Source organism: Coregonus clupeaformis, chromosome 30 (genome assembly GCF_020615455.1).
Source record: "Coregonus clupeaformis isolate EN_2021a chromosome 30, ASM2061545v1, whole genome shotgun sequence".
NCBI classification, from domain to species: Eukaryota; Metazoa; Chordata; class Actinopteri; order Salmoniformes; family Salmonidae; genus Coregonus; species Coregonus clupeaformis.
The window spans coordinates 12155922-12179796 of NC_059221.1; the positions used below are offsets into that span (position 1 = coordinate 12155922).

Sequence of the window (23875 nt, forward strand, 5' to 3'; positions counted from 1 at the left end):
TTCCCCCACTGTAAAACAACTTATCTAGGCAAATAACTATTAAAAAGCTAAAGCCTATGGGTAAACACCTATACAAATGAAGACTCTCAAGTTTCCGATTGGTTAAGCAAATGTTCAATCCACGTGTGTTGTGTTTGAAAATTAGAGCCTTTTTATGCAAACTGTCTGTAAAGGTTAATCCTCTGTGAATGACTGGTTTGTCTAATCAGTTATGACACACACAAACATTTGTTTATGTTTGCAGATGTATGATTTGAAGTGTGATATTGCTTTGTGACCTTCTGCCATTTCTCTCTCTCTCTCTCTCCCTCACCTACCCCCCACCTCTCGCTCGCTCTCCCTCCCTCCCCCATCCCTCTGTCTATTTCCCTACTCTCTCTCTACCTCCCCCCTATCTATCTCCCTCCCCCTTCTCTCTGATTTAATTTAACACCCTCTCTCTTCCTCTTCGAGGTGTGAACAACTCTTGGGGGTGAACGGGAAGTTGAGACAGGAAGTGATGCTGGCCGGGGAGCCAATCCCAGAGCTGCAAGAGAAACTGGGACGTCTGCTGCAAACTCTAATCCAGAGGTCGGTTGTGTCACCTATAACAGTGTGCTACTTATGACCAGGGCAATAAGACTGGTTAAAAATGTAGTGCACTATATAGGGAATGCTGTTAGTTCTATGTTCTTAATCACTTGCATAGTCCCCTAAAAAGTCCCCTGTCCTCTATATGTTTTGTATTTTGTATTGTCCTGTAATCTCGGTTAACCCAGAACTAAAATCGTGTATTATTTGATACCATTTATGTTTACGTAGTCTGTCCATGAGAAATTATATGTCCTGTAAGGAGTTTTAAAGATGCAAATCAAATTTCTGTGGAAACAGACAATAAAAGCTTATCTCAGTCAATGACACTGAAGTTATCCCTCATTGACTGTGCTTTCAACACAATCTGTAGGCTTATTCAAATACAGCTTTGTGTTTTCTTGATATGTTTGATAGTGATCTAATTCGTTAATGTAGTGGTATTATGTATTAGAAAACACATTTGCCTTCACTGAAATGTCTTCAGTTTGAAAACTAAACTACTGGGAACCCACTTAGGTCATTGACTAACGTTGTCCTTTATGACCTGCCAGTCAGCCAGCCCACTGGACACAGATGTCAGTTCAACATCTAGTTTTGATTTGATTTACATTTGATTGAGTTGTCAACTAACGTGAATTCTATGTGCAATCAACAAATATTTAAAAGATGTTTAGGTTAAAAGTTGGGTAAAAAAAAAAAACATTCACAAAATTCCTTTACGTTGATGACTTTTTGCAAATCCAATCAGTTTTCCATGTTTATTCAACGTCATCACATATATTTTTTGTTGAAATTACATGAAAACAACGTTGATTCAACCAATTTGTGCAGTGGGAGGGCCTTTCTACCACCAAGTGTTATGCCTGAGTCATATTGTTGTTGCTAGTCATCATGTTTGGGTGTTATTTTCCTTTTTCAGGAAATGCTCAGAATTGACAATGTTTCCCCAGACAAGCACCCCATTCCTATAGAAACCTTTAGTAGTGCGCACATACCAGCATACTATTGACTCATTTTACTAAGTCATGTTTCCTCTCCTGTGCTGTCCTGTTGCAGCTCTCTGGTGGGGTCATTATGGCTACCAGTCCACACATCACAGACCCATTGATCATACTACAAATTCTATTTCTATGGTTGCAGCTCCCTGATGGTAGACAAGCAGCCTCCCCAGGTGATTAAGACCCAGTCTAAGTTCTCCACCACGGTGCGCTACCTGCTGGGGGAGAAAGTGGCACCCGGGAAACCAGTCCTCCTCAAGGCCCAGATCATCACTGAGGCCCAGGCTAGGAACCTCGGACAGCTGGGCTGTGTACCCAGGTCAGTGATGTAGCGGATTGCTTCTCAACCTTTTTTGTACCAGGGACAGGCAAGCTACAGTCTTTTTTGTGTCGGGACCAGCACGTTATGGTCCTTCCTCCTGTGAGGTTGAGGACTGCTTCCATCAGCGAACAGGATGTTGAAAAACACTGTGGTGGATGGTTAAGTTAGCATCGCTACTGTCTTGCTGAACTACAGTGGGTATCATAAGTATTCACCCCCCTGGATTTCTTCACATTTTATTGTGTTACAAAGTGGGATTAAAATGTCATTTTTTACATTGGAGTCATTTAGCAAACGGTCTTATCCAAAGCGACTTACAGGAGCAATTAGGGTTAAGTGCCTTGCTCAAGGGCACATTTTTCACCTAGTCGGCTCTGGGATTCGAACCAGCAAACTTTTGGTTACTGGCCCAACACTTTTAACCGCAAAGCTACCTTTTTGTCCATGATCTACACAACATAATCAAAGTGGAGGAAAAATAAAACACAATATATACCTTGATTAAATAAGTATTCACCCCCTAAGTCAATACAGGTTAGAAACACCTTTGGCAGCGATTACAGCTGTGAGTCTCGGGTAAGTCTCTAAGAGCTTTACACACCTGGATTGTGCAATATTTGCCCATTCTTCTTTTCAAAATTCTTCAAGCTCTGTCAGTGTGTTGGGGATCATGGCTAGACAGCAATTTTCAAGTCTTCCTTAGATTTTCAAGCAGATTGAAGTCATAACTGTAACGTGACCACTCAGGAACATTCACTGTCTTCTTGGTAAGCAAGTCCAATGTAGATTTGGCCTTGTGTTGTAAGTTATTTTCCTGCTGAAAGGTGAATTCCTCTCCCAGTGTCTGGCTTAAAGCAGACTGAAGCAGGTTTTCCTCTAGGATTTTGCCTGTGCTTAGCTCCATCCCATTTCTTTTTATCCTGAAAAACTCCCCAGTCTTTGCAGATGTCAAGCAGATGCAGCCATCACCATGCTGGAAAATAAGGAGGGAGTTACTCAGTGATGTGTTATGTTGGATTTGCCCCAAACGTAAGGCTTTACATTTAGGCCCAAAAATGTATTCCTCTGCCGTGTTTTTTTGTTTGTTGCAGTATTACTTTAGTGCCTTGTTGCAAACAGTATGCATGTTTTGGAATATTTTTATTCTGTATAGTTGTATTCTTCTTTTCTGAGGGACCTTACAGATGTTGTATGTATGGAGGACAGAGGAAGAGTTAGTCATTCAAAAATCATGTCAACCCCTATTATTTCACACAGAGTGAGTCTACGCAACTTATTATGTGATTTGTTAAGCCAAATTTTACTCCTGTGTGAAATTTAGGCTATGCAACGACTATATTTTTGTTATGTAATTTGTGTTAATTGGAAGAAATATTAGAATTTGCTTTTTACTTTGACATTATGGAGTATTTTGTGGAGATCAATGACCAAAAAAATCACAACTAAATCTATTTCAATAACACTTTGTAACGCAACAAAATGTGGGAAAAATTCAAGGGGTGGGGGGTGAATACTTATAATACCCACTGTATGAGACATGAAGCATTGTTATCCCAGACCCAGGAATGCCATGACATGGTTTGTGATCAGAAGGTAGAGAAAAGCTATAGAGGTGAATTGGTCTGTTAAAGCTCCTGCCAAATGTCCTTTTGTAGTCTACATCATTTTTCCACCAGTGGGAGATTTTGGATTGAGGAAGTTAAATGAACTTCCTCAAACTAATTTAAGATTGTCTATTTCTTTGTTTACATATGACTGCTAGCATTTGGCTTCCTCTATTACTTGTTTACACTTAGCCCACACAGTCACTTAGATAAAATGCATACAAACTAGCATACTCAAGACGTTGCCCTAGAAAATATTGTAAACCCATGACAAGATGGCCAAAGAAGAGTCTTCTCTCAGAGAGTGAACGTTATTTATAATAAGGGAAAAAAATAAAGAAAATCTGACCGCTCTGGAATGAAAATGGATGGCCCTCCCTTCAGCAAAATATATTTGACCTAAACCCTCCCGGAATGCTTAAAAGAAAACAAATGACCGTCCCATATACCCAAAATAATGATTAAAACAAAGTGGATAGCAGAGAACATGTCTACCGTTATGAAAAAAATAAATAATGTAAGTCGCTCTGGATAAGAGCGTCTGCTAAATGACGTAAATGTAAAATGTAAATGTTTACCCTGACTTCTTGGACAGACCAGAGCCTGTGATTAATGTGATTAGAAGGAGTCAGGCGCAGGAGGGTAAATCACTGAATACAGAGTTTATTCCGTCGTACACAGTTGCACTAGATAGCGACAACAAAATACAGGCAAAGGGGAATAATCTACCCCGGCAATACAAGGTACGAGTAGCTCCAACAAAATACAGGCACAGGGGAATAATCTACCCCGGCAATACAAGGTACGAGTAGCTCCAACAAAATACAGGCACAGGGGAATAATCTACCCCGGTAATACAAGGTACGAGTAGCTCCAACAAAATACAGGCACAGGGGAATAATCTACCCCGGCAATACAAGGTATGAGTAGCTCCAACAAAATACAGGCACAGGGGAATAATCTACCCCGGCAATACAAGGTATGAGTAGATCCAACAAAATACAGGCACAGGGGAATAATCTACCCCGGCAATACAAGGTACGAGTAGCTCCAACAAAATACAGGCACAGGGGAATAATCTACCCCGGCAATACAAGGTACGAGTAGCTCCACCGAGCTACACTCAACTCACATAAAACAATCACCCACAAGGACAAGGGGGCAGAGGGAACACTTATACATGGACTAATGAGGGGATATGAACCAGGTGTGTGTAATTGACAAGACAAGACAAATGGAATGATGATATATGGAGCGGCAGTGGCTAGTAAGCCGGTGACGACGAACGCCGAAGCCTGCCCGAACAAGGAGGGGAGGCAGCCTCGGCGGAAGTCATGACAGAGCCTTAGATATGCCGTTTTAGAAACTGTTCTTCATCCTGTAAGCATTACATGGCAACGCAGGCATTTTGATAGCGCACAGGGCCAAAAGGTTGTGGCTTCACAGACCACCGTGGACAAGAGTATGGGTGGAAATATCTCCTTTATAGTAAAAGCGTTGCATGAATTTATCATTGTATTTGCAGGTCCAAGAAAAAGTGCAGTTCATAAAAATTTCTTGCAATTCTATGTCATTTTACATATTTTTTTATACCACACAAATGGCCAAAATTACAGGCTAAGAATGGACAGAGAGATAAGCCTGTGTTCATCTTATCATATTTCTCCAATGCCAAATCAATGTGTCTTGTTTGCATCGAAACTGTCCCTGTTTGCAAATAATTAAATCTGAGATGTAATTAGGAATCTGAGCATGTTACTTTCAAAAGTTAGGCCTACCTTTTAACCCCAGACAGAGTAGGCCTACCAACTCAGAAAAATGTAAACTTTAACTGCTGGCTACTCCTCTTCCATGGCTTAACATTTTACATTTTAGTCATTTAGCAGACGCTCTTATCCAGAGTGACATACAGTAGTGAGTTCATACATATTATTTTTTTTTCATACTGGTCCCCCGTGGGAAACGAACCCACAACCCTGGCGTTGCAAACACCATGCTCTACCAACTGAGCTACACAGGACTAGCGCACAGGGCCAAAAGGTTGTGGCTTCACGTAACAAGAGAGGGTCCCAAGTGTTTCTCTAAAAGCTGTCTGGGTTTAAACATCTTCTATTGTACAGAAAGTAAATAGCTTAATCAATTGATAGTGACAGAATTAGTTTACTTCCCAAGCAAAGTCCATTTTTTGTCTCCTCAGCTATAAAAGGTTGTAGGTCAGCCTCTGAATGTCAAATAGACTAAACAATGATATGCATCGGAGTCACATCTTTCCTTGTTTCTAGCATAAAGCATCACGGACTTTATATAATCGGATCCGTTTAGTTTTCTTCAGAATCTTAAGCTAACAATGCCTGTGCTTTTTGTCATTTTCTTTAATAAAAAGTAGGCTTATGGCATACCTTCTCATACCCCCTCAATTCAAGTCCTGGCTTTAACTTAACAGCCCTTCACTGACACAGAGGTAGGCTTTTTAAGAGTGCATGGTGGGTGGAGAAATTGGTCGACAAATTTATGGATATAGCAGCCTATAGCCTAATTTTGTGTGTCAAACAGGTAGGCCTACCTCTTATTTCTTAAATATGAAGAAATAGGGTCCAACACAAAGCCCTCTTGTTGTAAGTAAAGTCTAATTAAAATGAAGACTGTTGAAATGAATTATGCCTACTCGAATTTGCCTACTTTCAACACAATGAGCTGTCCATTTCCGATTGATTATACCCCGGCTGCTGCTTCAAGTTTCAGCACCACAATGTAAGTTACTCGAATCTGGCTTATTGTGAGGTCAATCACTCTGATAAATACATAATGGACAAGAAACATATTGTTTTTATTAAAATCAATTATAGTAGTAGCAAGCTCTCAAAGTTGACCTCCGGTCCTCCTTCTCATCTTCACGCTCTCCTTCTCAAACTGAACAGAACATAGGTTAGTCCGTGTTCTGGACTAGGCCTAATCAAAAATCATTTTCAGAAGAATTCTTTGACTCTCCTGAACTGCTACTGTAGGCCTACACAGCACAGCATTGGTTAGGCAGCACAAAAAATACATTTTGATCAGCAACAGCAGAGCAGGCCGGGGCTCAGGGTCGGAATATCCATTGCAGTGTTTAATGCAGCCTAGTTTTATTTACACTATCCCAGCAGCGCAAAAGACTCAGGAAGGAAGGACATTTTCATAGAAATATAACTTTGCTTTGTGCTTCTCTTAGCATGGACATCATAGCCTATAGGCTATGGATCATTTGATTGAGACCACACTAAATAGCCTATAGGAGCACTTGATATTGCGCGCCCAAAAGAGAATCAGAAATGAGGGGAGGCATCAGGCACACATCGATATAAGCAACTAATTCTAAAACACTGAGAAATATTGAAATTTCAGCAATTACAAATTACATGACCCTCCCCGTGTCTAGATTGAAAAAAAAATACTAAACCCTCCCCTTGACTGAAATTTAAAAAGCATGACCCTCCCCCATTTACCTCCAGGTACCCATTCTGTAAATGTCGATCCGCCCCTTAACACATTTCTGTGAGCAACTTCCTTGCTGGCTGCCAATAGTTGTACAGAGAGCATAGTTGGCCAATTAGTCATAATCTTCAAAAGACACTGATGTCACTCATCATACTACTGTAGGCCTTTAAGAAGTTATATTCGAGTCTAAATAAGTGTTTTTGTTCTGTCGATTCCAGTGAGAATGTTGGAGAGTTGATAAATAACACAGCCATTTTGGAACACAACACTTCCAGCAAGAGTACATGTGCCACCTTCAGGAATATGGTATGTACTGCAGCCTTGCTTTTACCATGCACTGTCAAACTTCTTGTGTAGCTTCCTGTAATGTCATATGTGCCTGGATGTTTTTTAATCAACCAGATTTGAAGATTTGAAAAATAAATCCTTCTCTAAGTCATAAGGAAATGTAAGAAAAATTCAAATTCTTATAATTATGTCAAAACGAAATTCTAATTAAAAGTCTTTGTAAAGTGATCTATCTTGTTCTGTCGTTTCCTCCAGTCTATAAAGAAGATCAAGCGAGCAGACAGAAAGGGGTCGGAGTCTGTGACAGAGGAGAAGTTTGCTCTCTTCTTCACCACAGAGATCAGCATCACTGGCTGTGACATTCCCTACAGAATACAGGTCAGGTGTACTTCTTCCTCTAAACCCTTTACCCCTTTGGCCTCTGTAATGTTAATATTCAATTCAAGATTCAATAACAGTTGTACAGACAGATCAAAAGTACAGGTACATGTCAAAGCTCGAATGACACCACTTTTGGGTAACTTGGCAATACATATTTTGTCTCTTAACGTCTTGGTAATAGCAGTATTATAGCACAGCAGGTCTGAGACATGCAGACAGGGTGACACGTGTTATTAACCTGGTCCCAGATCAGTTTGTGCTCTTGCCAACACCATTGCTGTCATTGGCATGACAATTCCATAAGGAGTTGGCAAGAGAGCAGAAACAGACTGGCACCCAGGCTAAAATGTTATTAATTTGAACTGCAAGATATACAGTATCTCACGACACACTGTACAAGCATAGTTTAGATCCTCAATGGAAAGGAAAGTGTAAGCATTTGTCTTGATTATCAGTGAATAGTATGGCTGTACTGACATGGTGTTGATCTCCTGTGTGCTTGTAGATGATCTCTGTGCCAGTGGTGGTGATAGTTCACGGTAGTCAGGATAACAATGCCCTAGCAACCATCATCTGGGACTGTGCCTTTTCTGAACCAGTGAGTGCCTGCTGCATTTGGCCATCTCTCGCTCTCTCTCTCGCTCTCTCTCTCTCGCGCTCTCTCTCTCTCTCTTGCGCTCTCTCTCTCTCGCTCTCTCAACTCTCTTCCCTCTCATATCACACCCACTATCAACACAGTAGTCAAGTTAACATTTTCACTAGACTAAACAGTATGTCTGCCCACTTTTCTCACAACATCAACATTTGACCTCTAATCTTATGACGTCATCAGGAAAGGATTCCATTTTTGGTTCCGGAACGCGTTCCCTGGAAGCAGATGTGCAGGACCCTGAACAGTAAGTTCATGTCGGAGGTCGGAACGCAGCGTTGCCTAGACAACTACAACCAACACTTCCTGGCCCAAAAGATCTTTGACAAGCCAGACATCGCTGGAGACTACAGCAACATGCTGGTATCCTGGGCACAGTTCAACAAGGTACACACACGCACAGACACACACACACACCAGTCTTTACCCACTGGGCACAAACTGGTTAAATCAATGTTGTTTCAATGTAATTTGTCAGCGTATTGTGACATGGAATCTACGTGGAAAATACAATACGTGGAAAATACAATAACAAAATGTGGAAAAAGTCAACTGGTCTGAATACTTTCCGAAGGCACTGTATGAAGGCTATAGGCCTACTGTACACAGAGTATACAAAACGTATGAAATCCACTTCAATCAGTGTAGATGAAGGGGAGGAGACAGGTTAAATAAGGATTTTCAAGCCTTGAGACAAATGATACATGGATTGTATATTTGTGCCATTCAGGGGGTGAATGGGCAAGACAAAAGATTTAAGTGCTTTAAAACGGGGTATTGTTGTAGGTGCCAGGCGCAACAGTTTGTGTTAAGAACTGAAATGCTGCTGGGTTTTTCACGCTCAACAGTTTCCCATGTGTATCAAGAATTGTCCACCACCCAAAGGACATCCAGCCAACTTGACACAACTGTAGGAAGCTTTCCTCTCAATCTTAAATAAGCATGCCTGTTAAGATAATTTATTAACTAACTATTTCAGTGTCTCTGTGCGTCTCCCAAAAGGTTGTAAGATCTGCAATAGCCAGGTGGTCTTTATTCAGAGAACTCTGCCCAGAGAATTCTGTTATCACAATTTCAGAGTCCATCTTTTATACAGACACGTCATACAAAAATCCCACCTCGCTTTAGCAGGGCTGTATTTTTCCACTGGAAAACTGCTCTCCTGACCATCAGGTCACACACACACACATACACACACACACACACACACACACACACACACGTTCTTATCATAGTCTACACCTTGCTCGGGCAGGCTGCATTCCTTAGTTATCGCCGTCCTCACAATATCCTGCAACATATTTCATACTCTCTTCCAAGCCTAACGGTTTCTCTCCTCCCTAAATTGGGAGGCCTCTTTATCTTGGTTTCTCAATTGTCTGTAGACAGTTCTCCTTGTCCTTTGTTGTCTGGTCTAACATTGTTGTCAGCGGTCACAGAGAGACAGATGAACATCTTGAATGTATGTTTAGCAGAGATCTTCTGTGTATAAAGTGACGCGGCAGGGGAAAAAACGCATCTAACGACGGACTTAGCTGTTCTGAGGCAGTCGGTAAAGCACATTTTCAAGTGCAACTTTAGTAACGATGGTTTTTGGAAACAGCTCAGATATTTAACGATGAACTAGCCTTAAGATGCTTTGGGGAAACTGGGCCCTGGTCATTTGGTTGTGCTATTAGACGAAGCACAGTGATAACACATTAAGTAGTTGTATAAATACAAAATATCTGACATTGTATTCCCATTTGAACTTTGTTCTGCTTTTAAATGGTTGAAAGTGCAGTAATAACACATTTAGATGACAACTAAACCAAAAGTCAGACATTGTTTTTCCATTGGAACTTTATTGTGCTTTTAGATGGGTTGAAGCATAGTGATAACACATTGGGAATTCAACAAACTTCTGGCTGAGTGGGTGAATAAAGGTTGAAATCTCATTGATCAACGTCTCAACCAAATATTACCCACATTTCCAAGTTGAAATTACGTGGTGTGCCCAGTGGGTAGGCACAAGGTCCTGTGCACCCACCACCTCTAGGGTAACTCCATATGCCACATGGCCTAGATGCACTGTACTGCATTTACAAGAGCATATGATTGCAAGTAATATTGTGGACAGAACAGAGTGAAATGTAAGAAGCAGAGGGATTGAACAGTGTAATTTTGTTGGTCAGGAGGTGCTCCCTGGACGACCTTTCACCTTCTGGCAGTGGTTTGATGGTGTGATAGAGCTTACCAAGAAGAACCTGAAGAGCTACTGGAGTGACGGGTGAGTCATGTCTGCCAGTCAGAGACAGAGCTAGGTCCTGTTCATTAAGCACCAAATGGAAGAAAACAGACTGAAACAGGAAAGGTCTACCTGAACTTGTCCAATAAGAAACGCTTTTTTTCATTTTTCTTGTAAAAATGTTTTTGACAGTGAGAGACACAGAGAAGACCTGGTTTCGAATAGTGTTTGAAAGATTCAAGCCTGTCTTGAGTGTCAGATGGACAGGGTTTGCACCTTTGGGACAATTCCATTGGTTCAATCGGGCACAGTTAAAGTATTTGAAAGAAAATGAATATTATTTGAACCCAGGAATGACACAAAAGGAGCTAATGTTTAAAGTCACAGTAGAGTGACTCACATACACACACACACACACATAGATAGATTACTGTGTGTCCTGCTGTCTTCCGTCCTCTAGGTTGATATTTGGTTTCATCGGTAAGCAACACCTCCACCTGATTCTGAAGGACCGGCCCAACGGGACCTTCTTACTGCGCTTCAGCGACTCTGAGATAGGCGGCATCACCATCGCATACGTGGCTCCATCTGAGAGTAAGGGTTTAGACCGTCCGTGTGTCTGTCCACTCAGAGTAACTGTACGACTTGGTTGACAGTCTCTATTGGAGTTTCTGGTGCTCTGTTTTTCCATTCTGACTGCTTACCTCTGGTATGGAACACTGGATTCCAGAAAGCCTGAGATACATTCCTATCAACCTGGCCTTTCTTTCTCCCTCCTTTCGTCCCTCCCAACCTCCACCCTTCTTTCCAGACGGGGGCCAGAAGATCCAGAATATTCAACCGTCCACCAAGAGAGACTTGGAGATCCGTTCCCTTGGTGACCGTATTCAAGACATCGACTTCATCACACACGTGTATCCAGATCTGCCGAAGAATGACGTGTTCAGAAAATACTACACAGGCAAGTCCTATTTATGATGAGAGAGAGAGAGAGAGAGAGAGAGAGAGAGAGAGAGAGAGAGAGATAATTATTTGTGAGAAGAAGCTTTGAATTAGAGTAATATTATGACAATTGTACGAATTCTCGGTTTAAATGGGAATTCCAATCTTCTTCCCTGCCTCATTTTACCAGATAACCCGTTACCTCGGGATACCACCTCGGGATACCTCATAGTCTCCATCCAGACCAAAGTGGGAGTGTAAGCTATATAACAAACCAAGGGTCTATCCCAAATGGCACCCTATCCACTATGTAGTGCGTTACTTTTGACCAGGGTCGCATTTGGGACACAACCTTGTTACCTAACAACTTTGTTAGCTAACATGATGTTGTTAAAAGCGAACTATGTGTTGTGAATTATTGGGGTGTTTGTGTTTACAGGGAAGCCCTCTGTGATTCTCCTCAGCGCAGTGAGACCCCACAAGACCACAATTCCTCTCTCTATTCCATGTGAGTCTGAATCACTCACTCACTCACTCGCCACACACACACACACACACACACACACACACACACACACACTCTCGCACACACACACACACACACACACACAAACACACACACACGTCAGGTGTGTCTGAATCACTCACACACACACAGACTTTACAAGGTCTTCATCATTCTCTCTTAGGGACCAGGGGAATGGAGCCAGCGCATCACCGTTCTACTCTCTCTCTCCGTAAGTATCTTGTTAGTCAATGTGATAAACTATACAGTGCCCGGAAGACACATTTACTAGACGCTCTTGTCCAGAGCGACTTACAGTTAGTGCATTCATGTTAAGATAGCTACAGTGCCGTGAAAAAGTATTTGCCCCCTTTCTGATTTTCTCTGTTTTTGCATATTTTTGATTCTGAATGGTATCTTTATCTTATCTAATCTTATTAATGGTATCTTGTATCTACAACCAAAATCTAATATTAGATAAAGGGAAACTGAGTTTACAAAAAAAAAAAAACATACTTATTTTATTTATTTCATTAACAAAGTTATGCAACACCCAATGCCCCTGTGTGAAAAAGTAATTGTCCCTTTACACTCAATAACTGGTTGTGCCACCTTTAGCTCCAATTACTTTTTCACACAGGGGCATTGGGTGTTGCATAACTTTGTTTATTAAATAAGTATGTAATTGTTGTGTTATTTGTTCACTCAGGTTCCCTTTATCTAATATTAGGTTTTGGTTGAAGATCTGATAACATTCAGTACCAAAAATATGCAAAAGTAGAGAAAATTAAAAAGTGGGCAAATACTTTTTCAAGGCACTGTAGGTAAGACAACCACATGTCATAGTAAACATTTTCCTCAACAAAGCAGCTCTCAGCAAAGTCAGTGCTAGTTAGAAAAGAAAAGACAAGTGTCAAGACAGGCAAGTACAAAGGTAGTTTTGGTTGTCACACTTTTTGCTCTTATGTGTATTTCGCAGCACCAGTATATCTTAATAGACTAATTTCAACATGAATAGAAAGACCCAGGTCCTTTTAATCCTCATATCTTATTCCAACATGAGGTTATTAGTCATCAAACACACTCGGTCCACTTGTGACAAACAGCCCCATCATGGGGTTGGATGTCACACAGTGGTTGGTTGTCACAATCATTTCTAGTAGCTTATTCCTTTTGTAACAGGAAATTAAGCAATATAGCACACAGACTTAGAAATAGCCTTTCTTTGATCGAACAATATTCCTAACTCAAATCAGTTTCTTATGCCTTGAGAACAACATGATATTATGAGTAAATTTGTGTGTTTATGCATGTGTGCGGTCTATTCGTGTGAATATGTTTCATGACCGGTATACACCCACACCATTCTGTTGTTGGGGTACACCCCCACCATTCTAATACAGAAAGTTGCTTTTTAACATACTTAATTTAAAACATTTGGAAGGAAAACGATTCCCCTCATATTGTAATTAATTAAAGGTCATATTTCATGGGAATCTGGAAACACTGGACAGTTACTTTAAATCCCGGACAGACTGTCAGTTTTCATGTGTTGACCCGTGACAGGACTCTAGCCTGAGTGCCAGTCTGTTTGTGCTATCATGCCAACTTGTTGTCACTCATTGTCATGCCAATGGCTTGACAATGAGCAATGGAGTTGGCAAGAGTCATGGACATACACAAAATAGTCCAAATTGGTGAAGTGAAATGAAAATTCTAAAAAATAAATAACGGAAAAGTGGTGCGTGCATATGTATTCACCCCTTTTGCTATGAAGCCCCTATATAAGATCTGGTGCAACCAATTACCTCCAGAAGTCACATAATTAATTAAATAAAGTCCACCTGTGTGCAATCTAAGTGTCACATGATCTGTCACATGATCTCAGTATATATACACCTGTTCTGAAAGGCCCCAGAGTCTGCAACACCACTAAGCAAGGGGCACCACCAAGCAAGCGGCACCATGAAGACCAAGGAGCTCTCCAAACAGGTCAGGGACAAAGGTGGAGAAGTACAGATCAGGGTTGGGTTATAAAAAAATATCCTAAACGTTGAACATCCCACGGAGCACCATTAAATCCATTATAAAAAATTTTTAAGAATATGGCACCACAACAAACCTGCCAAGAGAGGGCAGCCCAACAAAACCCACGGACCAGGCAAGTAGGGCATTAATCAGAGAGGTAACAAAGAGACCAAAGATAACCCTGAAGGAGCTGCAAAGCTCCACAGCGGAGATTGGAGTATCTGTCCATAGGACCACTTTAAGCCCTACACTCCACAGAGCTGGGCTTTACGGAAGAGTGGCCAGAAAAAAAGCCATTGCTTAAAGAAAAAAATAAGCAAACACATTTGGTGTTTGCCAAAAGGCATGTGGGAGACTCCCCAAACATATGGAAGAAGGTACTCTGGTCAGATGAGACTAGAATTGAGCTTTTTGGCCATCAAGGAAAATGCTATGTCTGGCGCAAACCCAACACCTCTCATCACCCCGAGAACACCATCCCCACAGTGAAGCATGGTGGTGGCAGCATCATGCTGTGGGGATTACCCCACCCCCCCACCCCCCAAAAAAAACAAAAAAACATTGTAAAGTGGTTATCCCACTGGCTATAAGGTGAATGCACCAATTTGTAAGTCGCTCTGGATAAGAGCGTCTGCTAAATGACGTAAATGTAAATGTAATGTCAGAATTGGGAAACTGGTCAGAATTGAAGGAATGGTGGATGCCGCTAAATACAGGGAAATTCTTGAGGGAAACCTGTTTCAGTCTTCCAGAGATTTGAGACTGGAACAGAGGTTCACCTTCCAGCAGGACAATGACCCTAACCATACTGCTAAAGCAACACTTGAGTGGTTTAAGGGGAAACATTTAAATGTATTGGAATGGCCTAGTCAAAGCCCAGACCTCAATCCAATTGAGAATCTGTGGTATGACTTAAAGATTGCTGTACACCAGCGGAACCCATCCAACTTGAAGGAGCTGGAGCAGTTTTGCCTTGAAGAATGGGCAAAAATCCCAGTGGCTAGATGTGCCAAGCTTATATAGACATACCCCAAGATACTTGCAGCTGTAATTGCTGCAAAAGGTGGCTCTACAAAGTATTGACTTTGTGGGGTTGAATAGTTATGCACGCTGAAGTTTTCTGTTTTTTTTGTCTTATTTCTTGTTTGTTTCCCCCCAATATTTTTTTTGCATCTTCAAATTGGTAGGCATGTTGTGTAAATCAAATGATACAAACCCCCCAAAAAAATCAATTTTAATTCCAGGTTGTAAGGCAACAAAATAGGAAAAATGCCAAGGGGGTTGAATACTTTCGCAAGCCACTGTAGCTACAAATAAAATCAAAGTATTTTGTATGCTCTCATCAGGCACAACCCGTTCCCGTCCTCCTTCCAGCTGCCCCCAGGACCCCTACAGGGGGTGATATACCCTGACCCCCTCTCCAACCCCAACAGACACTTCCCTGGACCGGACATGTGAGTGACACCACACTGGAAGTATTCACACCCCTTGACTTTCTCCACATTTAGTTGTGTTACAGCCTGAATTTAGAATTGATTAAATTGAGATGTTGCATCACTGATCTACACACAATACCCCATAATGTCAAAGTGGAATTATGTTTTTAGAAATGTTTATAAATTAATAAAAAATGAAAAGCTGAAATTTCTTCAGTCAATAAGTATTCAACCCTTTTGTTATGGCAAGCCTAAATAAGTTCAGGAGTAAAATGTGCTTAACAAGTCACATAATAACTTGCATGGACTCCCTCTGTGTGCAATAATAGTGTTTAATGGGCAAAAAAACTAACAGACATTGAATATCCCTTTGATGATGCAGTTATTAATTACACTTTAGGTGGTGTATCAATACACCCAGTCACTACAAAGATGCATGCGCCCTTCCTAACTCAGTTGCCGGAGAGGAAGGAAACCACTCAGGGATTGCACAATGAGGACAATGGTGATTTTAAAACAGTTACAGAGTTTTATGGCTGTGATAGGAGATAACTGAGGATGGATCAACAACATTGTAGTTACTCCACAATACTAGCATAAATGACAGAGTGAAAAGAAGGAAGCCTGTACAGAATAAAAAATGTGGCAAAGCAAATCATTTTTTGTCCTGAAAACAAAGCGTTATGTTTGGGGCAAATCCAACACAACACATAACTGAGTACTACTCTTCATATTTTCAAGCATGGTGGTGGCTGCATCATGGTATGGGTATGCTTGTCATCGGCAAGGACTAGGGAGTTTTTTAGGATATAAAGAAATGGAATAGGCAAAATCCTAGAGGAAAACCTGGTTCAGTCTGCTTTCCAACAGACACTGGGAGACAAATGTACCTTTCAGCAGGACAATAACCTAAAACAGAAGGTCAAATATACACTGGAGTTGCTTACCAAGATGACATTGAATGTTCATGAGTGGCCTAGTTGCAGTTTTGACTTAAATTGGCTTGAAAATCTATGGCAAGACTTGTCTAGCAATGATCAACAACCAACTTGACAGAGCTTGAAGAATTTTTAAAAGTATAATGTGCAAATATTGTACAATCCAGGTATGCAAAACTCTTAAATACTTACCCAGAAAGACTGACAGTTGTTAATGCTGCCAAAGGTGATTCTAACATGTATTGACTCATGGGTGTGAATACCTATCTAAATTAGATATTTCAATACAATTGAAAACATTTCTAAAAACATGTTTTCACTTTGTCATTATGGGGTATTTATTGTGTGTAAATGGGTGAAGAAAATAAGGAATTTAATCCATGTTGAATACTGGCTGTAACAACAAATTGTAGAATAAGTCAAGGGGTATGAATACTTTCTGAAGGCACTGTATTTGACACCTCACTGGGACAGCACTTCAGACCCCTCCATATACTGTGTGTTTGTGTTTTCAGGTCCCAGGGCCAGCCTATTGAGATGGAGCTAGAGGAGATTCTGAACAGACTCTCGGAGTAGGAGGAGGAGGAGGAGGAAGAGGAAGAGGAGGGGGGAATGCAAGAGAAGGAGGAGCCCAGTGAAGACAGTTTCTCATCACTCTGATCTAACAAAGTGGATATTCGTCAAATCCGTCTTAATTTATGTATTGTAACAGGCCCATAATGTGCTTACTTAAGTCCGATTTGGATGTATTTGGCTGTTCCTTTACAAAAAAAGATTGCCGTTTTGAAACTGCAGTAAAAGTGCAGAAACTGCAGTCGACTGTGGTATTTTGGACGCAGTAATTGTAGAATAACTAGTGTACTGCAGTTACACTGCAAAATTTTGGCTGTAGTATTCGCTGCATACTGCAGTTATACTGCACTCTGACTACAATCTTTTTCGTAAGGGTTTTCACTGCATAACATGTTGAAGTTGTCCCTTTTCAGGTTTAGAAGAAGTGACTGCTAAATGCTGACTCCCGTTCAAATAAGATGGTTAGCATAGCTAGCATATAGAAATCGGTGGTAGTAGTCAAAGTTGTTTTTAACTGTAATGCAGTTGATTGGTAATGATGACATGGACATGTGTTGTGGTTGACATCCATACAAGCATTATACTCCGATTTTTACCTCAACATAGTGTGAAATACACATATAAACAATAACCTAAATGCAGGCTAATTTTGCTGGAGGGCAATGAGGAGACTCGGGATCTTTCCCCCACGCGTTTTCATGTCAATTCCATTGTTTTGGTCGAGTTTGATTGACCTATTTACTGCATCTATAGTCCCAGTCGGTATTAGATAGAACGTTGCGGCCCCGCCCGCCTGTGGGGAAAACAATCTGGGTTACCTAGGTTACCCCAATGGCTCACAGCAAAACTTCAGGCTTTTTCAAACGCACATTTCTTGTTGTCTAGTTGTTTTAGTCAATTACAAAACTACATTTAAGACAAGTACAACATGTTTAAAGATTACTTTTCAACATTGCCTGCTCCCGAGCATTCTCACTACTTAGAAAAACTTAATATTGTAGAGCTTCCCTCATGCCCCTTTTCATGACGGTGCTAGCAGCCAAGTGAGGGAGGGAGTGAGTGCTAGCTAGCTACCGACTGGAACATTAAGCTTCAAGTAGTGAGTAGAGTTATAAACGGACTATAATAAATACATTAAATGTCTTACCTGTGATGTAATGTTTTCCATACACATAGCTATGTGTAGCCTACTTGGACACTGGGTGCCCACATTTCCCACTCTCCCACGCCAAATAGCCTGAAGCCACAGGGCTCTTCTCGCGGGCTCTATTTCCCTACGTGGGAGCATTGCGAACCATAGGTTGGGATTTTTTACCTGGTTACATGTACATTGAACAACACAGCAGCTTTTCGGCATGTTTTGTTATTTATGTATAACCAAAAATTGACGACGAAGTTAGCTCTTTTATAATGGGGGTCTATGGGAAACAATGTTTGTTTTCCCCAATTTGTGGCCGTGGTCGAGGGGGATTTCTTCTTATGACGTGAATATCGACTCAAATCAAATCAAATCAAATTGTATTGGTCACATTCGCCGAATACAACAGGTGCAGACATTACAGTGAAATGCTTACTTACAGCCCTTAACCAACAGTGCATTTATTTTAAACAAAAAAAGTAAGAATAAAACAACAACAAAAAAAAGTGTTGAGAAAAAAAGAGCAGAAGTAAAATAAAGTGACAGTAGGGAGGCTATATATACAGGGGGGTACCGTTGCAGAGTCAATGTGCGGGGGCACCGGCTAGTTGAGGTAGTTGAGGTAATATGTACATGTGGGTAGAGTTAAAGTGACTATGCATAAATACTTAACAGAGTAGCAGCAGCGTAAAAAGGATGGGGTGGGGGTGCAGTGCAAATAGTCCGGGTATCTGAGGACCCATGCCAAATCTTTTTAGTCTCCTGAGGGGGAATAGGCTTTGTCGTGCCCTCTTCACGACTGTCTTGGTGTGTTTGGACCATGATAGTTTGTTGGTGATGTGGACACCAAGGAACTTGAAGCTCTCAACCTGTTCCACTACAGCCCCGTCGATGAGAATGGGGGCGTGCTCAGTCCTCTTTTTTTTCCTGTAGTCCACAATCATCTCCTTTGTCTTGGTCACGTTGAGGGAGAGGTTGTTGTCCTGTCACCACACGGCCAGGTCTCTGACCTCCTCCCTATAGGCTGTCTCATCGTTGTCGGTGATCAGGCCTACCACTGTTGTGTCGTCGGCAAACTTAATGATGGTGTTGGAGTCGTGCCTGGCCATGCAGTCATGGGTGAACAGAGAGTACAGGAGGGGACTGAGCACGCACCCCTGAGGGGCCCCGTGTTGAGGATCAGTGTGGCAGATGTGTTGTTACCTACCCTTACCACCTGGGGGCGGCCCGTCAGGAAGTCCAGGATCCAGTTGCAGAGGGAGGTGTTTAGTCCCAGGATCCTTAACTTAGTGATGAGCTTAGAGGGCACTATGGTGTTGAATGCTGAGCTGTAGTCAATGAATAGCATTCTCACGTAGGTGTTCCTCTTGTCCAGGTGGGAAAGGGCAGTGTAGAGTGCGATAGAGATTGCATCATCTGTGGATCTGTTGGGGCGGTATGCAAATTGGAATGGGTCTAGGGTTTCTGGGATTATGCTGTTGATGTGAGCCATGACCAGTCTTTCAAAGCACTTCATGGCTACAGACGTCAGTGCTACGGGTCGGTAGTCATTTAGGCAGGTTATCTTAGAGTTCTTGGGCACGGGGACTATGGTGGTCTGCTTGAAACATGTTGGTATTACAGACTCAGTCAGGGACATGTTGAAAATGTCAGTGAAGACACTTGCCAGTTGGTCAGCACATGCTCGGAGTACACGTCCTGGTAATCCGTCTGGCCCTGCGGCCTTGTGAATGTTGACCTGCTTAAAAGTCTTACTCACATCGGCTACGGAGAGCGTGATCACATAGTCATCCGGAACAGCTGGTGCTCTCATGCATGCTTCAGTGTTGCTTGCCTCGAAGCGAGCATAGAAGTGGTTTAGCTCGTCTGGTAGGCTTGTGTCACTGGGCAGCTCGCGGCTGTGCTTCCCTTTGTAGTCTGTAATAGTTTTCAAGCCCTGCCACATCCGACGAGCGTCAGAGCCAGTGTAGTATGATTCAATCTTAGACCTGTATTGACTCTTTGCCTGTTTGATGGTTCGTCGGAGGTCATAGCGGGATTTCTTATAAGCGTCCGGGTTAGAGTCCAGTTCCTTGAAAGCGGCAGCTCTACCCTTTAGCTCAGTGCGGATGTTTCCTGTAATCCATGGCTTCTGGTTGGGGTATGTACGTACGGTCACTGTGGGGACGACATCATCGATGCACTTATTGATGAAGCCAGTGACTGATGTGGTGTACTCCTCAATGCTGTCTGAAGAATCCCGGAACATGTTCCAGTCTGTGCTAGCAAAACAGTCCTGTAGCTTAGCATCTGCGTCATCTGACCACTTTTTTATTAACCGAATCACTGGTGCTTCCTGCTTCAGTTTTTGCTTATAAGCAGGAATCAGGAGGATAGAGTTATGGTCAGATTTGCCAAATGGAGGGCGAGGGAGAGCTTTGTATGCGTCTCTGTGTGTGGAGTAAAGGTGTATTGAGAGAGACAAGATGTTCTGAGAGACACAGACATTCTACCTATCACTCCTTTCCCCTAGTTCAGTGGTTCCCATTCTCAACTTTTTCCTTGCTGAGGACCACCAGATCTGGGAACCAATGCCCTAGTTTATGATATAGAAGTGTGTTAAAAGCCATTCGATCATCTATTTAGTAAAACTCTTGCAAAGGCTGTGGCCTGGCTTCTCATCACATTGGGATTCATTTTGGTACCCAGAACCAAATCTCGCATGCGTGTTGATCTGTTTAGTCTGTCACGAGTCTGTCTTCTTTGGGATAAAGGATATGAGACTGATAGATGTACACTAAGGGAAGACTACCACATTCTGCAGACAACATAAATATTACAGTATAGCCAAGACAATGACCATATGAGTAAGCTATATACCAGCACAAACAGATATGGAACCAGGCTACTTACAGTATGAGACTGAGAACAAACTTTTAGGCTTTCTAACACAATGGAATAAACCAGATCGCAACCATATTAAGTACATGTTGGGCGTTCATACAGTACTTACCTACACCTTTTCTATACAGTAACCTTTGTTTCCATTTAAAGGCGTATTTCAGAAACACACCCTTTTCACATATGTAGACACTGTTATGGTGCTGGATATAATGAATATGAGGTTAGAAATAGGTGAAGTGTTTCTTTAATACACCAGCATCATTATTAGTTGTCAATATGATGGTTCAATATGTAGTAGTTTGATGATTTATCATTGTTTGCTTGTATGTACAAATTATACATTCCTCATATTCTAGTAGATTACAAGGGGACTTCCGCACTTACAGACCCCTCACAAAAAATACTCTTTATTCTGTTTGGATCTCTGATGCTTAAAATCAAAATATCTTTACATTTTTAAGTATTAATTTGATTGTAAATAACTTAGTTTTACCTAGTGTAAATGTCAGTAACACAGAGATTATTGATTTTACATGCCATCTTATACATTATTCCATGACAACCTACACAATCAAAGAATATAGTGGTATTAAATCATTGATTGTTTGGTGTATTTTCTGGTGACGGGATGAAATATAGTTGTTTAGATGAGTAGACACAACAATATAGGTTGCTATTATGATAGTATATGTATTATACAAAACAACATATTTTTCTATTCAATGCTTTGTTATTTCTCTGTCATTTTTACTACTTTACCTTTAAGTGACCAATAGCGCTTTTGTTATCTCTAAGGGAATTTCATACTCCATGATATATTCTGTCTTATTCTCAACTGTGAAAAGGTATCTTGATATTTTGCTCAAACACGTATTCGGAAGCATTCTCGCTTCTTTTTTAAATTTGTTGTGAGCAAATTAAGTGAGTGTGCAGTATAATCAGAATGCTTCACAAGTCATAATTATTCTTAGTTGCACAATAAATGTATTTCCTGTAAGTCCCGTGGCTATATAAACCAACCCACCTTCACTCAGATGTATTTTCCTTTTAACTATAAAAGAGTTGTCATGACTGTTTATGACATCTGTCATGTCATGGCTATGACAGTCTTATGTAGTCCTTATGTACAGCTGTAGGATCTTAATTTGAGCCAGTTTGTTACAGCAGGAAAATAATCCTGCAGCAACAGGAAACGTGAATTATTATGTGGATTATATTTAATGGACATATTTTGTAGGGGTTGATACATTTTTTGTTTGGGCAAATCAAATCTGACATTTTAAAGTGTAAATTACTGACTTTAGAAGCCTTTTTAAACCTTGAATACACTACATGTTTGCATTTCCTGCTGTGCAGGAAAATCCTCAGAAAGAAAAGAGTGATTAAATTAAGATCCTACATCTGTAAGTAGGGTTCAAGGACAATGTAACCGAGTTTGAAGCTAAACTAAAACATAACTGCAGGCTTTCCGCAACAGCAGCTTTTATCAACTCTGTCAGAGACCTCTGACCTCATCCAATGGGAGAGAGGACGCAAGGAATCAAGGAAATGCAATTGAGGTTTTTCCCAAGAACTACTCGGCTATCCTAAATATTTTCCATGGAATTGAGTGAGCGTGGATGTCAAAGTCTGAAAGGTGTTAGTCACCAGAGTTTTTAATGTTATTTGTGACTTTGTGTTATGTTACCATAGTCACTGTTCCTGGTATGACTAGGTCCAATAATTCCGTAATTGTTACTTAGATCTAGTGTTATGGATTTGAATTCAACACTTACGGCGTAGTTGGTTTCATTGGTTTTGTGTATCGGCATCATATATGCCCTTATTACCCAGCTGATTCCATTTAACTAGCCCTGCCTCAATGACTTCATCATCATCATCAAATACAGTTGAAGTCGGAATGATTCTGTTGATGTCACGATCGTCGAAAGGATTGGACCAATGCGCAGCGTGGAATGCGAACATACTTTATTATTATATTCACCACACGAACAAAAACAACAAAACGATACGTGAAGTCCTTGGGTACATACACAAACCAACACGGAACAAGATCCCACAAAACACAAGTGCCAAACGGCTGCCTAAGTATGGTTCCCAATCAGAGACAACAAGCAACAGCTGATTCACGTTGCCTCTGATTGAGAACCACCCCGGCCAACATAGAAACACATGAACTAGAAACTGAAACAATGAACACAAAACATACCCTGGCTCAACATAAAAGAGTCACTAGAGCCAGGGCGTGACAGTACCCCCCCCCCCAAAGGCGCGGACTGCGACCGCGCCAACATAAACCGAACAGGGGAGGGCCGGGTGGGCATTCCTCCTCGGAGGCGGATCCGGCTCCGGGCGTGACCACCACCCTCTAATAACCCCCCCGTAGTGGCCCTGGTCTGGTCTGGCCCCGCTGGCTGGAGCTGGACTGGACATCGGTGGAGCGGATTGCTTAGGCTCCGGTGTGGAGCAGCTGACCGGTACCTGACCAGGCACCGGTGAAACGGGCACGGGCTGTGCCGGACTGACGACGCGCACCACAGGCTTGGTGCGGGGAGCAGGAATGGGCCGGACCGGGCTGACGACGCGCACCCCTGGCTTGGTGCGGGGAGCAGGAACGGGCCGGACCGGGCTGGCGATGCGCAACACAGGCTTGGTGCGGGGAGCAGGAATGGGCCGGACCGGGCTGACGACGCGCACCCCTGGCTTGGTGCGGGGAGCAGGAACGGGCCGGGCCGGGCCGGGCTGGCGACGCGCAGCATAGGCTTGGTGCGGGGAGCAGGAACAGGCCGGACCGGGCTGGCGACGCGCACCATAGGCTTGGTGCGAGGGGCAGGAACAGGCTGGGCCGGGCTGGCAACGCGCACCATTGGCTTGGTGCAGGGAGCAGGAACAGGCCGGGCTGGGCTGGCGACGCGC

General features: G+C 42.1%; 1 protein-coding gene across 3 annotated transcripts in view; it reads left to right on the forward strand.

Moving 5' to 3' along the window:
* The window catches only part of LOC121545894 (signal transducer and activator of transcription 6-like), a 59191-nt gene extending 41992 nt beyond the window's left edge, over nucleotides 1-17199 (forward strand). For 2 of the 3 annotated variants that reach the window (XM_041856793.2, XM_045209427.1), the window contains 14 exons: nucleotides 454-570; nucleotides 1714-1890; nucleotides 7190-7277; nucleotides 7515-7637; nucleotides 8146-8238; nucleotides 8473-8676; nucleotides 10464-10558; nucleotides 10977-11110; nucleotides 11328-11477; nucleotides 11649-11715; nucleotides 11898-11966; nucleotides 12148-12195; nucleotides 15338-15445; nucleotides 16881-17199. In XM_041856793.2, the coding sequence (XP_041712727.2) occupies nucleotides 454-570; nucleotides 1714-1890; nucleotides 7190-7277; nucleotides 7515-7637; nucleotides 8146-8238; nucleotides 8473-8676; nucleotides 10464-10558; nucleotides 10977-11110; nucleotides 11328-11477; nucleotides 11649-11715; nucleotides 11898-11966; nucleotides 12148-12195; nucleotides 15338-15445; nucleotides 16881-16941 (1534 nt within the window). In that variant the 3' untranslated portion in view covers nucleotides 16942-17199. The remainder of the gene's footprint in view (nucleotides 1-453; nucleotides 571-1713; nucleotides 1891-7189; nucleotides 7278-7514; nucleotides 7638-8145; nucleotides 8239-8472; nucleotides 8677-10463; nucleotides 10559-10976; nucleotides 11111-11327; nucleotides 11478-11648; nucleotides 11716-11897; nucleotides 11967-12147; nucleotides 12196-15337; nucleotides 15446-16880) is intronic. The other variant, XM_045209428.1, reaches the window with a different exon arrangement.
* Nucleotides 17200-23875: the final 6676 nt, after the last annotated feature.